Source organism: Ranitomeya variabilis, chromosome 5, assembly GCF_051348905.1.
Source record: "Ranitomeya variabilis isolate aRanVar5 chromosome 5, aRanVar5.hap1, whole genome shotgun sequence".
NCBI lineage: Eukaryota > Metazoa > Chordata > Amphibia > Anura > Dendrobatidae > Ranitomeya > Ranitomeya variabilis.
In genome coordinates, this window is record NC_135236.1 from 65,121,331 (window position 1) to 65,134,685 (window position 13,355).

The 13,355-nt window shown below is 36.8% G+C and overlaps 1 protein-coding gene across 2 annotated transcripts in view; it reads right to left on the reverse strand.

The window, feature by feature from the left end:
• Positions 1–493: 493 nt before the first annotated feature.
• The window catches only part of EBF2 (EBF transcription factor 2), a 138,565-nt gene continuing 125,703 nt past the window's right edge, over positions 494–13,355 (reverse strand). For both annotated transcript variants that reach the window (XM_077262120.1, XM_077262119.1), the window contains exons 9-16: positions 11,744–11,874; positions 10,896–11,022; positions 7,783–7,871; positions 7,377–7,442; positions 7,102–7,276; positions 6,772–6,957; positions 6,291–6,449; positions 494–2,118 (exon numbers count right to left, since the gene is read on the reverse strand). In XM_077262120.1, coding sequence (XP_077118235.1) covers positions 2,087–2,118; positions 6,291–6,449; positions 6,772–6,957; positions 7,102–7,276; positions 7,377–7,442; positions 7,783–7,871; positions 10,896–11,022; positions 11,744–11,874 — 965 coding nt within the window. In that variant the 3' untranslated portion in view covers positions 494–2,086. The remainder of the gene's footprint in view (positions 2,119–6,290; positions 6,450–6,771; positions 6,958–7,101; positions 7,277–7,376; positions 7,443–7,782; positions 7,872–10,895; positions 11,023–11,743; positions 11,875–13,355) is intronic.

The window sequence follows — 13,355 nt, forward strand, 5'->3', positions numbered from 1 at the left end:
ACGACCAAATAAAGTTCTGGACTTTATTCAGCGACCAGCGACATCACAGCAGGATCCTGATCGCTGCTGCGTGTCAAACGAAACGATATCGCTAGCCAGTACGCTGCAACGTCACGGATCGCTAGCGATGTCGTTTCGTGTGAAGGTACCTTTATTACACATGGATGGATTATCCATTGATCCAGTGATCTCCCGACTGTAGATTATCAGGACCAGATGGCACATTGATGGATTATATGTAATATCTAGTGATCTCCTGAGTGTAGATTATCAAGACCAGATCACACATTGATGGATTATATGTAATATCTAATGATATCAGGACGGCATCACACATTGTTTGATTATATCTAACATTCAGTGGTCTCCTAACTCTCGATTATCAGAACCAGATCACACATTGATGGATTCTATCTAATTTCCAGTGATTTCCTGACTGTAGATTATCACGGTCTATAATGTATAATGAAAAGAACAAGCAGAAACAGCTTTTATACAAAATTCCTTAACATGAAATTTAATCTGGATGGACATCTCGAATAAAACAAATAAAATAAAAAATGAAAACTGACATTATCATTAATATTACTATTATTTGTCTTGTCCTTCTAACAAAGCAGATATCATGAAAGCAGCACTGTAAAAACCTAGAGATATCAGAACTCTTAGAGACTGGTCCACGATCTATCATCACAGGTATCTCCTTCTCGTCTACACATTGAGATAAGTTGCTATCAGTATGCATGTGAGGTCCAAAAAGTCCAAGGAGAGATATTGGCATTGGCACACACCAACATAACGAAAGATGGAAAATAAGGACATGTCTTAAATTATCAATGGTGCATCAACGTGGCAACGCAATAGTACATAACATTTTCGTATGGCCAACACATATTGCTTGATGGACGTACAAAGTGCTTTTTATCATATTGGTACAAGCGGATTTTCTTCTGTGTGCAAACAGATTTTGTTGTGTCTAGTTTATAGATTTTTTTTGTCCAGTTATGGAATATGTATCTACTTTTTTAATGCTATGAACGTCTTGTATCTTTCATTCAGAAATAGCATGCATGTATGGTTATTATTGGTCACCTAAACCAATGATGGGGGGGCGCTAGAGAGGCACTGTAAAATATCCAAAATGGACAACTTGAAGGTTTCCCAGTCAACTCAACATCTCGAGTTTTGGTTCCACCTAATCTCTTAAATTATTACTAATCTGTCCACAAGTTTTAGACTTGTAGAAGAATAAATTAAACCACCCCTATAGACACATCAATATACCTTTATGGCACCAGGTGGCTGCTACTTACTAGAGGAACGCTAGGTCAGATGGAACCTGCCGTAGGATTTAGGAAAAGGTGTTGGTAGATAGTCATTTGTGGTCAAGGCGCAATCTAGAGGTATGGGTCCAACCTTGGGTTTAGATGCATGCAACCCTACGCGACACGCTACACATGTGTCTGGCATTTGTGAGACCACAGATCCCATCACCCATTTCAATATTTATTATTATGGTTTTTTTTTCTACGTCTAAATACAATAAGTTACAAGTTTATTCAATTAAATAATGTAAAACATATTAAAAATTAAAAAAATGTAAGCATGTAAGCAGAAAACATACAGCATAGGAAGCAGATTATCCTTGTAGATAATGGCTGCACAGTCCTCCCTGCCGATACCCTGTTCGGTTCCTTTTTTCTAAAATGCTTCTTTTTTATTTTTTATTTTCTTCTCGACGCTCAAACATAAAATTGGTATCAGAAAAAGTTAGTTGAAAATAGAAATAGTTCTTTTTTTCCTACAAAGAAGAAAAAAAACCAAGAGTATCCAAAATATTCCTTGTAGTTGTCCGAATTTCCAGCTCTGTACAGGACTTAATGAAAGTTGTTCCATCATGTAGACATAAGATGCGTCGTATCCTTATAGGTCACTTCTCCTTGCTATGAAGGATGGTGGATCTCCATAGATAGACCAAGAGGTCTTCTCACTTTTGTAGATGCCACCTCAGATGTGGACCACAACACGCAATGTCTTCATGCTGTCCCTCTGCTTCTCATAAATATACAAACAGTCCAAGGCTTCCTCACATCGGTGGGACGACCAGGCCAGTCATAGCTGAAAACAAAACCAAAGATGAGTCAAGGTTACTTATATCCCCCGAATACTTAAAATACATTTATAGAGACCCACCATCTTCTAAAACACCAATCAGGAATGAGTAACTACCACAGACTTTAATATTATGTTCAAAGTTGTATTATTTAGGTATTGTATAATATTGCTGCTTTGTATTACTTTTATCAGTTGAGTTCTTATTTGGCCACTTTATATTTGGTATTATTTGAGCACTGTATGGTAGTATTGTGTGGCCCTGCTACGTAGGTCCTTAACAATAAATTTGTTTTGTAGCACTGTATGGGATCAATGTTGTCAATACCATGGATGGCAAGAAGAGCAAACAAATCAAGTTTGGAACGACTCAAGCCTGACATGTCACTCGAAGCAAAGATCACCAAGCTACGACTTGCCTACTTTGGACACATACAAAGAGAGCGATCACTAGGACATTATGGTCGGAAGAATAGAAGGAACATGGCGAAGAGGAAGACCAACAACCCGATGGCTTGATGCTATCATGATAACTGTGGAGAAGAACCTGGTGGATCCATCTAGACTTGAACAAACTATCAGAAGATCGATCTTGTGCATCTATCAAGTTGCTATGGCTCGAGATTGAGCCAAAGGCTGCTACATAATAATAATAATAGGATCGGTATTTAGGTAACTGTATGAAAGTGTTATCTAGCCAACCTATGGCACCGTTACTTCGGAACAATGATGTTTGGCTTTTTATAATAACTAGGCATGGTTATATACTCATTATACAGTTATGCCAAAGGAGTTTCAATACATCTCATGTTGGGCTTCTATGGATTTGTCTAATATCCTATCTTCAGGAATGCACCACTCCCCTGCTTACTGGCTTCCTTCTTGCCATGGACTGTATGCTCCCAAAGATTGGCAGTTCGGCCAGCAGCATGACTGCGCCACTGGCCCAATTGGTACCATCTGCTGCAAGCAGAGACAACTTTGCCTATACAGCATCGGTGGAGCGAAAGGGCGCTGAAACTCGTCAGGTCTATCATTCCGGCGAACTTGCAAGCATTGCGCTCCTTGCCTAGGAGATCGTCCACCGCTGACAAGCCGCAGAAGTGGGAGGCAACTTAGACAATATGCAGTACAGTATAGAAATGAAAATCCTTCCATTCTTGAGAACTAAGCAGATTTTTTAATAAGAAGTAAATTGCAAAGTTGCTTATTTTTTTGAGCAGTTTTACGAGCACAAGATGAGACAAACGCCTTAACAAATCACTGTTAAAGAATGAGAAGTCACTATATGTATAGCATATTATATATCTATTTATATATATTATATATAATTTATCTTTATATATAAATATACAATATATATAGATTTCTTTGCGTATATATATATATAAATATATGAAATAATATATGTATAAATAATATGAAACTGTATATTTATGTTATATATTTAATTTTCATTATTTTTTTAGGACCACCATATTTGGCATCCATTAACGAACATTCTCTAAACCCTCCTTATTTTTATTCTTCATTGCCATCTCATAATGTCCACCATCATAGGAAACAAACAGCTCATTCCAAGGAGGACACGTTGGTTGTTGGCCCGATCGGAGAGATTGGAAGGGTCCGTGGTGTGTAATAGCCACTGTTCTCTCTATGAATTGCTCAGACTGAGTTTCATTGTCCTATGACTGACAGGCGAACATATGTACACACAGCCTGCGCTCTATCTGATGTGTAACACCGGCTGGCTTCCTGCCTGGCTCCACATCTTCCCTCTGCCCTGCAGAGTTTTGCTGGCAGTGCAGGGATGAGGGGAGATCCCTGGGGTGCGAGAGAGACCTTTCTGAGCCCAGTGCTGAAAGACCGGGCCTGGGAGGGAAATCAGATCTGCGGATATTCCCCAACCTCTCTACTGCTCAGGTTACCATCACAACCTAGAACCACTTTACTGCCAGAAATCATACATACGACTTAATGTACACAAACTGAGAAATAACCCTGCAATATTATACAGTAATATATCCGAAGCAACATGTCATAATAATATAAAGCAATATAACAGGATGGCATAATATAACATAATATAAATAATATAACAAGATCACCTAATAAAATAATGATAATATAAATAAGAATATAATACAATATAACACATGATAATGTAATATAACATAATACAAACCATATAATAATATAAATAATAATATAATACAATATACCACATAATACCATAACATAATGTAAATAATATAATAATATAAGAGCACATAAGATAATAATATAATATAAATAATAATATAATACAGTATAAAACGTGATAACATAAGTAATATAAATATAGCACTGTAAAGTAAATAATAATATAATACAATATATAATAGTATAACATAACATAATGTAAATAATAATATAATATAGCATATACCGTAATACTATAACATAATATAATAATATATAATATCACATAATATAATAAAATAATCTAAATAATAATATAATACAATTAAAACACGATAATATAACATAATGTAAATAATCTAAAGAATAGTATAATACAATATAACACGTAATAGTATAACCTAATATAAAAAATATAATAATATAATATAAGATCACATAATATAATAATATAATATAATATAAATAATATAAGTAATTTAATAATATAAATAATAATAAAATATATAAATAACATAAATAATATAACACACTAATATAATATAAATAATAATATAATGTGATAATATAACATCACATATTATATATAATATATCCTAACAATGTAAAACAACATAATATAATTTACAAATGATGTAATATATGTCATTCTATTAGCCTTTTGTGCATTGCACGTGTCGATCTGAAGCTTTGTGAGTAGCCCTGTCTCTTTCTCCCTTAGTCAAGCAGAACAGCACAGCCCCATGCTGAGATCCCTGCAGAGATTTCCCAGCAGCCTCTCTGCTCATGCTTTTTGACAGGTCCCACAGGAAGAGGGACAGTGAAGCTCCAGTAGAACTAGGTGGGGCTGCGAGTCGCTTATGTAAGGTGCCAAACTCATTGGAGATCGCAAACACCACTCCGCGATCAAGCGAATGGTTTATACATGTTACATTACTAGACAGTGAAGTTAAAAAAAAATATTCAGGAAAATGTGAACTTCCCCTTTAAATGGAACATTTTATCTGGAAAGATCCGCTTACACACACGCACACAAGCATATATAAGATACACACGCACACATACATACGCACACTTGTTTTTTTTATGAGATGACCTGGAATTTATTTAACTGCATCTTGCCATACATGTCTGTCATTATTACATGTGTTAACTTTTTTATGGGTTCTCTAGAGGAAATATAAACAATCGAGCCATTTTTTTTAACAGAATCAATAATCTCTTCACTGTATTGTATGGGATTTTTACAATTACAGGGATACCAAATAATTTAATATTTTTTTTCTGGTTTCTGGCATTTAAAAAAAAAAAGTGTATTAAAATATTTGATTATTTTAATTATTTTTTGTTATTGTTTTGGGTAATACAATTTAATCTCCGACTTTTATTTTATACCTAAAACCACGTTCACATGTTCAGTATTTGGTCAGTATTTTACATCAGTATTTGTAAGCCAAAACCAGGAGTGGAACAATCAGAGGAAAAGTATAATAGAAACACGTCACCACTTCTGTATTTTTCACCCACTCCTGGTTTTGACTTAGAAGTACTGATATAAAATACTGACCAACTACTTAATGTGGGAATGTGGCCTAATATACAAGTATATGTTCTGGTATATAGAGATGTGTACCAGAACAATATACCTGTAAAGAAGAAGAATACTATTTAGATTTTTAGGCAGAGAAAATTACCTTATACTTAGCAGTACAGTTTGTGGCTCTTTATTAAAGTTTTTGCTGCCATTTTACAGGTTGTGGGCTTGAATGAGTCAGGGAATCATGTAGCGCATATGTAAGTATTACCTCACTGGGTGGCATCTAGCCAAAAGACCCCCGCGCAGCTGCATATGTGTTATGTCCGCCCCTGATTCAGGCTACATTCATCCAATATGTATGGCCTCCTTAGAACTTTCCTGATACAATGCTGTGTTTTCCATATATAAATATACTTTTTGTCTTAAACATTTCAAAACATGCTATGTGGGATGCCCTCACCTCTGAAACCATTACCATTTCCACTGGAACAGGCTGGAGATGGGGAACCCTGCGGTCGAATAACTGGGGCGAAGGCACTCTTCTGTTTCATGGAAGGGAAGACGGAGGAGGAAAAAGGCAGGATGGATGAACTTCCAGAAGGTGGGCTGGACGGCATGACTGCAAAAAAAAATAGGGCATGAGTAAAGACACTGCCATTAGGACAATTAAATCTATTCTTTGAAAGATAATCCAAATTCTGAACATTCAATGTAGCAAAATCTCGACAAGCTGCAATTCATACTACAGCCACTGGGGGCAAACATATAGACACTACAGCATACACATCTCGTGATAGAATATCATAAAACCATATTTTTAATTATTATTTTTGAAATCTGGTCATCTCACACCATTCATCTTGAGAGGAAATAAGACATCTGTAAAATTGTCTCAGCCTATATATTCCATCCGTAGAGTGGATAAATGATAAATTACTCACTGCCATAGGGTGATGTAGTAGGTGAACCATTGATGAAACCTGGAGACCCAGGGACCCCCAGGTTAGACATTGGGACATTGCTGTAGCCATTCATGCTGTTACTAGGGGTGCTGTAATTAGACTGTTGTGGTGTGGAACTAGTGGAATAGCCGCGAGGGGAGATACTGCTTGTATTTCTTATATATCCTGTGGAGGAAACACATAAAGGATGATCTGTTATGACGGGAGATCTGACGAACAGTAGAAACAATCAAAACGGTAATGATGGGAAGTACAAAGACTAGGCGGGATCATGGATCTCATAAATACAAGGTGTATGATGCCACTTACCCTGATTATTGGCCTGTGTTTCTGAAATTGTGACTCCTAGCTGCCCTCCGTATGAATTAATGCCCATCATCCCACCGTGTACAGGAGAGCTTGAGAGAGTAGGGATTTGATTGTGGTTGCGAGGGACACTATATAAAGCCTCAGCAATGTCCGCCGCTCTCTTGAGAATTATATCCTGTTGGAAATAGGAAGAAGAAGATTGTCAAGATGATCAAGAAGATCAAAGACCTAAACATGAGAAATTTGCTTCCAAGAAGACCTGCAAGAATCCTTACCTGATTATTATGTGGAGTCCCATACAAAGCTTCTACCAAATCTGCTGCTCTTTTAAGTAACATTTCCTAAGGAAAATAGAAGAAACTGGTGAATGACGAGAACCAGGAATTTCCGAGGACTCGGTGACACTCAAGACAAAGGGGGCACTGGATGGAGCTGTCCCTGGTCCTGGTCCCATCACTATGAGGCTGACTTTGAATATATGTACTGTATATATATAATTTTTCTTTATAAAGAAAATTATTTTTTTTTTGCCTTTTTGCCCCGTAGTCCACAATTTCCATTTTTACTATTTTGCTTAAACGTTTTATCTTAAAATTGCAAATTGGCAGAATGTGTCCTTGAAGAACGTCATATAAAACAGCTGTGGACATTTTTTTTTGTTGGAAGCTATGCTCGTGTTACCTTTGCAAGCCTCTCAGGGTCTCCAGGATGTCTAGGGATCACCTTCTGTAACCTTTGGAATCCATAATCAATTGTAGGCTCATTTAATGCTGTTGAGAGAGAAAATAATCACATTAGTGACCATGTAAATGTATGTAGAATATAAAGGAGTCACCACTGAATTCATAGTTGTGGTCTTACTAGATAAGCTGATACGGATGTGTCCACCATACTTAGTCCGAACCTCATTAAGGGCTCCACTTTTTCATAAAATCCAATAAATTCTCATGCAGACACATATAGCATAAGCAGAGAGATATGCTTTTCTTTTAAAGCTGGTCATTTTTGCCATTTAATTGTTTTGAGCCAAGAAGAAATGTAAAGAAGGACATATCTGTAGTTGGTAGCCATCTTGACTATCGAAGAAAGGTCCAGTAGACCACTCCTCACGTTCTTTCCTTTTCATATATTACACAAGTGGGTCAATATCCTAGGACACAAGATCTACATTTTTTTTAGAAGACCATATGAGGTGTATGTTTATCACACCAATCTCTATATACTTTGTAAGTGATTCAATTATATCTTTGGAGTAAATGAGTCCTTCTCCAACATCTGTTTCAGGACTAGGACCAGTATCTCCATTACTCTATTGGACATCAGTGTCCAATTCATGGAACTCCATAATCAGCCCCTCATCTTGTCAACAGGAGATTGAACTGTAATAATATAAGGATGGACAGTAAAATCCTAAATGAGAACCTACATGGTGGAGCGCGAAAGTCATCACCAAAGGTTACCTCACCAGCCTTTGGGTCAAATACCAAGTGGATTCCATATTTCCTCCATTTTGCCGGGGGTGCCTGTATATAGTCTGTACAAATTAATGTTAGCTAAACTTCTGATTTTGGCAGGTTCAGCTTATTATCCAACATCTTGGACGTTAGAATTCAACATGACCGATCCTTGTCTCGATCCTGTGAGAAAAGAAGGATTAGGCATGTTGAATTATTTTGCCTAATCCTTTTCGGAGATATTTCACCGCCAGAGGTATCTGTCAGCTTCTTATTTTCCTCTCCCCGTTGAAAACATCTAAACTCTTGGCCAACCACTAGTCAACATTTAGAACCACCTCAACTTTATGTTTAGTTTCCCAAATTTCCAAAAGACCTGAGATCTTGCCTCTGGGATCCCTCACCCTTTTGTATAATCCATTAGATTGTAAGCTTTGCATACTAGGAATGTTGCCGATATAAACTAAGTGGGTAAATCATTATGAGAACATACAGTACAACCTCTGCCTCTTGTTTATCTACGTGAAACATCCTCCTATTAAATGAACAGAGAAGGTCACGTCCCCACAGAAGCGGCATTTCTATTTACCTTTTATTAAGTAATTACAGGGAACATGAATTTTAATATAACGGGAGCCAGACGAGAGGGAATCTAATAGAAAAAAAAAACTAAAAAAAAAAAAAGTAACGTTGGCTAAACTTAGATTTTCCCCAATCCCAGTGGGTGCGTTTAAGCAGTTTAATAATACCCATTTCATCTGTCATTGAATTGCAAACCCCAATTGAATTAAGCTGGATGAAATTTACTGTATATCCTGGGAACGGCGGAAGATGGAAATGCTTCTATAGCATATTCTGTCGCTCCGCTGGCTGACACACATTACACCTTGCAAATTGATGCAAAATAGGTGTTTTTTTACCATAAATGTTTTCTTATTGAATGTAGCAGCTCCTTTGAGACACAAACATTTCCAATAATGAAGAATCACAACAGTGATAATTTGCCGCCGAGGTAAGGTGCGAAATGTACACTATTAGCTCCAGTTTAGGCTGCTAAAGTGTAATTTAATATTATCGCTATCGTGTTTTTTTCATTTCTTTTTTTTAAGCTTTTTTATTTTCACATTGAAAGTTTTGGTCATTTCTTGGCTTCAGAAGGTGCCCATATTTAAGGGTGAGCAAAATTAAAATGGTGTCAATTTCAGGTACCGGTTAACATCATCACACCACTAACCACCAATCCAGGAAAAAAAGTTATAGCCATTGGGGCCGATCTACTGTTCCAAACCTTTATTTGTCCCCTGTAATGTGGATCCCTGCTCAGATTTTTTTAGCACCCATAAAGCCAACTTGGCTTGTTGTCTTCCCTCCTGGAATCCATAAATGACAATTGGGTTACCTCTATGGTAAGTACACCCTTACATATTGATTAACAGACCAGCTAAGGTAAGGATAAAGAGAGGGGACTCCTTAGGAAAAATAAAAATAGAGTTCTCTACCCCAGGTAGGATGATGCCCCATGTTTAAGGGTGAGTAAAGTTAAAATGGCGGCCCTTCCTGGAGCCGGTTAACACCATCACACCATTAACCATCTGGGCCAGGAAGACGTTGGTGCCCATCTGCTTTCCATGATTTTTGGGTTGATTTCCCAAACCTAAGTATTGCGGATCCCTGTGCAGATTTTTAGTACCCAACACGCCAATTTGGCTTGGCCTCTTCTCTCTTGGGACCCATAACTGTTGAATAGGCTACCTCCATGGTACCTCCACCCTTAATGTTGAATGACAGTTCAGATAAGGTTAGATAAAGAGAGGGGGTCTCTCTAGCAAAAATAAAAATAGCGTTCTCTACCCCTTGGAGGATAATAACACCACACTTCTAGAACAGAGGGATGACATGACCTACAGATGTCTATCTTTACCTTCGTTCTTGGCTTGAGATAACTTGAGATAAGTAGTAAAAGATGACCATGTATGAAAAATAAAAAAGATTTACGAAATTTGTTTGGGTGTTGTGAGTTTTCCAAACATGATTTTTTTCGTTGAACTGGTCATCTCACATAGAAGAAAGGCAAGGAAGGACATAGGTCTTCCCCATTAAGAACAATACAAGGGATAACTTTGAGATAAGTAGTAAAAGATGACCATGTATGAAAAATTGAAAAACAAAAAACATTTACGAAATTTGTTTGGGTGTTGTGTGTTTTCCAAATATGTTTTTTTTTTTCAAACTGGTAATCTTCCCCATTAAGAACAATACTACGGTGGAAGGGATTGCTTTGGGGTGAGGAATAGATGACAAGTGGCCTATAAATGACTTCTGGTCCTGGCTATGATTTACCTGTGTATATAAACCTCCCCGGGGCTCCTTTGCAGAACTGTTTAGATTTGTAGGATAATGTCACCTCTACCACACCTGGGATGTGCCGTGGCGGTGTCTGTACTCGGATGGCATGTGGAGTGATAAGCTGTAGATAAGAAAGGCAGTTTGTTAAAATATTAAACGACGCGTTATCAGAAACAACCTATTGTTTTATCGTTAAATATCTTTAAAAATGATGGCAGTATATTTTGTTTTTATTTTTCATGTAATGATCTATATAAAAATTAGAAATCTTTCAAATTTCATCCTGGCCACTGGGACTATATTAGACTCAAACGTCATGTTTTTTTTATAGAAAAGTTTTCAGAAGTCTCATTATCATCACAGACAGGTGATATCAAAGCTCACCTCCTCCTTTCCAAATGACCTTTGCACATGGAAAGTATGAAAGCTAGCTAAATGGACAGCAAAATTGGCTGATAGGATTTCATATTGAAGAGTGTAATATTATACATCTTGGGAAAAGATATATTAATGATATTTATACTCGAAATGAAAAAAAAATTAGAATTAACTATTATTATCAATGATAAACTAAATAATAGAGATCAATGCCAGTCTGCTGCATGGAAAGCTAACAAGATATTGTCTCATATTAGAAAGCAATATTCTATCCCTTTCTATATACAAGCATTTTTTACTTTTATGACACATTGGTCAATCAATGCCCATTTTTTCTTTTTTTTTTGACCCAGTAACTATGTCTTTGCTCAACAGATAAATCTTAGATACTATCTTTATTCTACCAAGTTATGAGATTTAACTAATATCCATATTGTCCTAAAAACAAGAGAAAATGTACTAACCTCACTCCAAACCAACATCGTCCCAAACACCACTTGAAGACCATCAAAGAAGTTGTCCCCGATAATGATGACCATAGCACCTCCGGTTGTCCAACCCTCACTTGGGCTGATGGCTTTGATGCATGGTGTGGCTGTAAACATACAAAAAACAATGTCCTATTATGTAGAGCTTGAGCTACTTGACCTCACTTTATCGGTCATTTCCCTTGGGTTTATGCCAGTAACAGACAAAGCTGGTACCAAAGTTACGTGGGCATCACATATGGTATCATCGCAACAATATACAAATTAGTGCCCCAAGATGTGTCCGAATATTACATGTATTATATATGAGATGCATGTACATAAAATACATGCTAACTAATGTTTTTAAAATATTTGTAATTTTTTTATTAAACTTAATTTTCAATATTAAAGATAGAAATGCAAACTGAAAAAGATCAAAAATTAAATATTCTAAGAAAAAAGGGAACATTTTATATAAATAAAATGAAAAAAAAATCTATCTCTATTAACGTGAAAATAAAAAATAAATTATAACCATCCCCGGATATTGTTAAGAGAAGAGTCAGATGTCCATATAAATTGGACAGGAATGGGAACGCAATGCTCGGACTGGCCGGCGGCTCTTCCCACCCGAGCATGACAGCTGCATAGAAATACATGCTGTCACACTCCTGTCGGGAAAGCCACCGGCCAGTCCAAGCATTGAGTTACGATCCCAGTCCAATTTATACAGCCATCTGACTCTTCCCTAAAAGTGGAATATAACACCTATATTATTGATCCCCTCAGACAGAAATAATTCATAGACTCTGTGCTCGTGGGATTAACATAAGCTTTACATGAGTTTAATAGTATTTTAGGAGGACCTGACTCTCCTTAAGGACACCAGCTATGGAGTCTTATTGACAATGCTCCATGGGAAAATCATGCAAATTAGATCTTTCCTGGTAGGCTAAAGCTCACAAGTACTGCCCATGCAAAGCTTCTACCTTGTAACTCAGTGTTCGACCCTTCCCCAAACCGTAAAACATGAAGAAAGACAGGTCAGAACCCAACGTTTTTAGCCACACTTTCCTACCGGAAAAAATTGCAGGTTTCAATTCTAAGGGTAAGGGTAAGTTTTTTTCAGGAGTTATTGAGAGTAAACTCAATGTTATTGAAGAGCTTTGAGACTTTGAGGAGGATTTGGAGATTTTCCGTTCAGTTTCCATTCAGTTTCTGCTCCAAAATCTTCTCGAAAAGCTCTAGCCCAAGGCTAGGTGCACACAACATCTTTTCATCTCAGGCGAGCTCGACAAGTTTTTAAAGCAGAAGACTCTTCAAGAAACGCTGGAGTTTTTTTTCTCCTGAAAGACTTTTTGTGTCCTTTTTGTCAGTAGTTTGCTGAGAGTTTTTCTTATGGTTTTATCCATCGATGTTTTTTTGAAGGCTTTTTTTTACTGTTGTTTTCCGGTCATTTTTTAAAATTCCATTGAATAATGATGAAACCACTAGCGATTTTTTTTTTTGAAGCTCCAAAAATGTCCGCCCGTCTTTTGAGCTTCCCTACTGACTTGTCTTGTGAAATACAGAGCACTTTCCAAGCAGAAAATGCCTAAAGCATGGA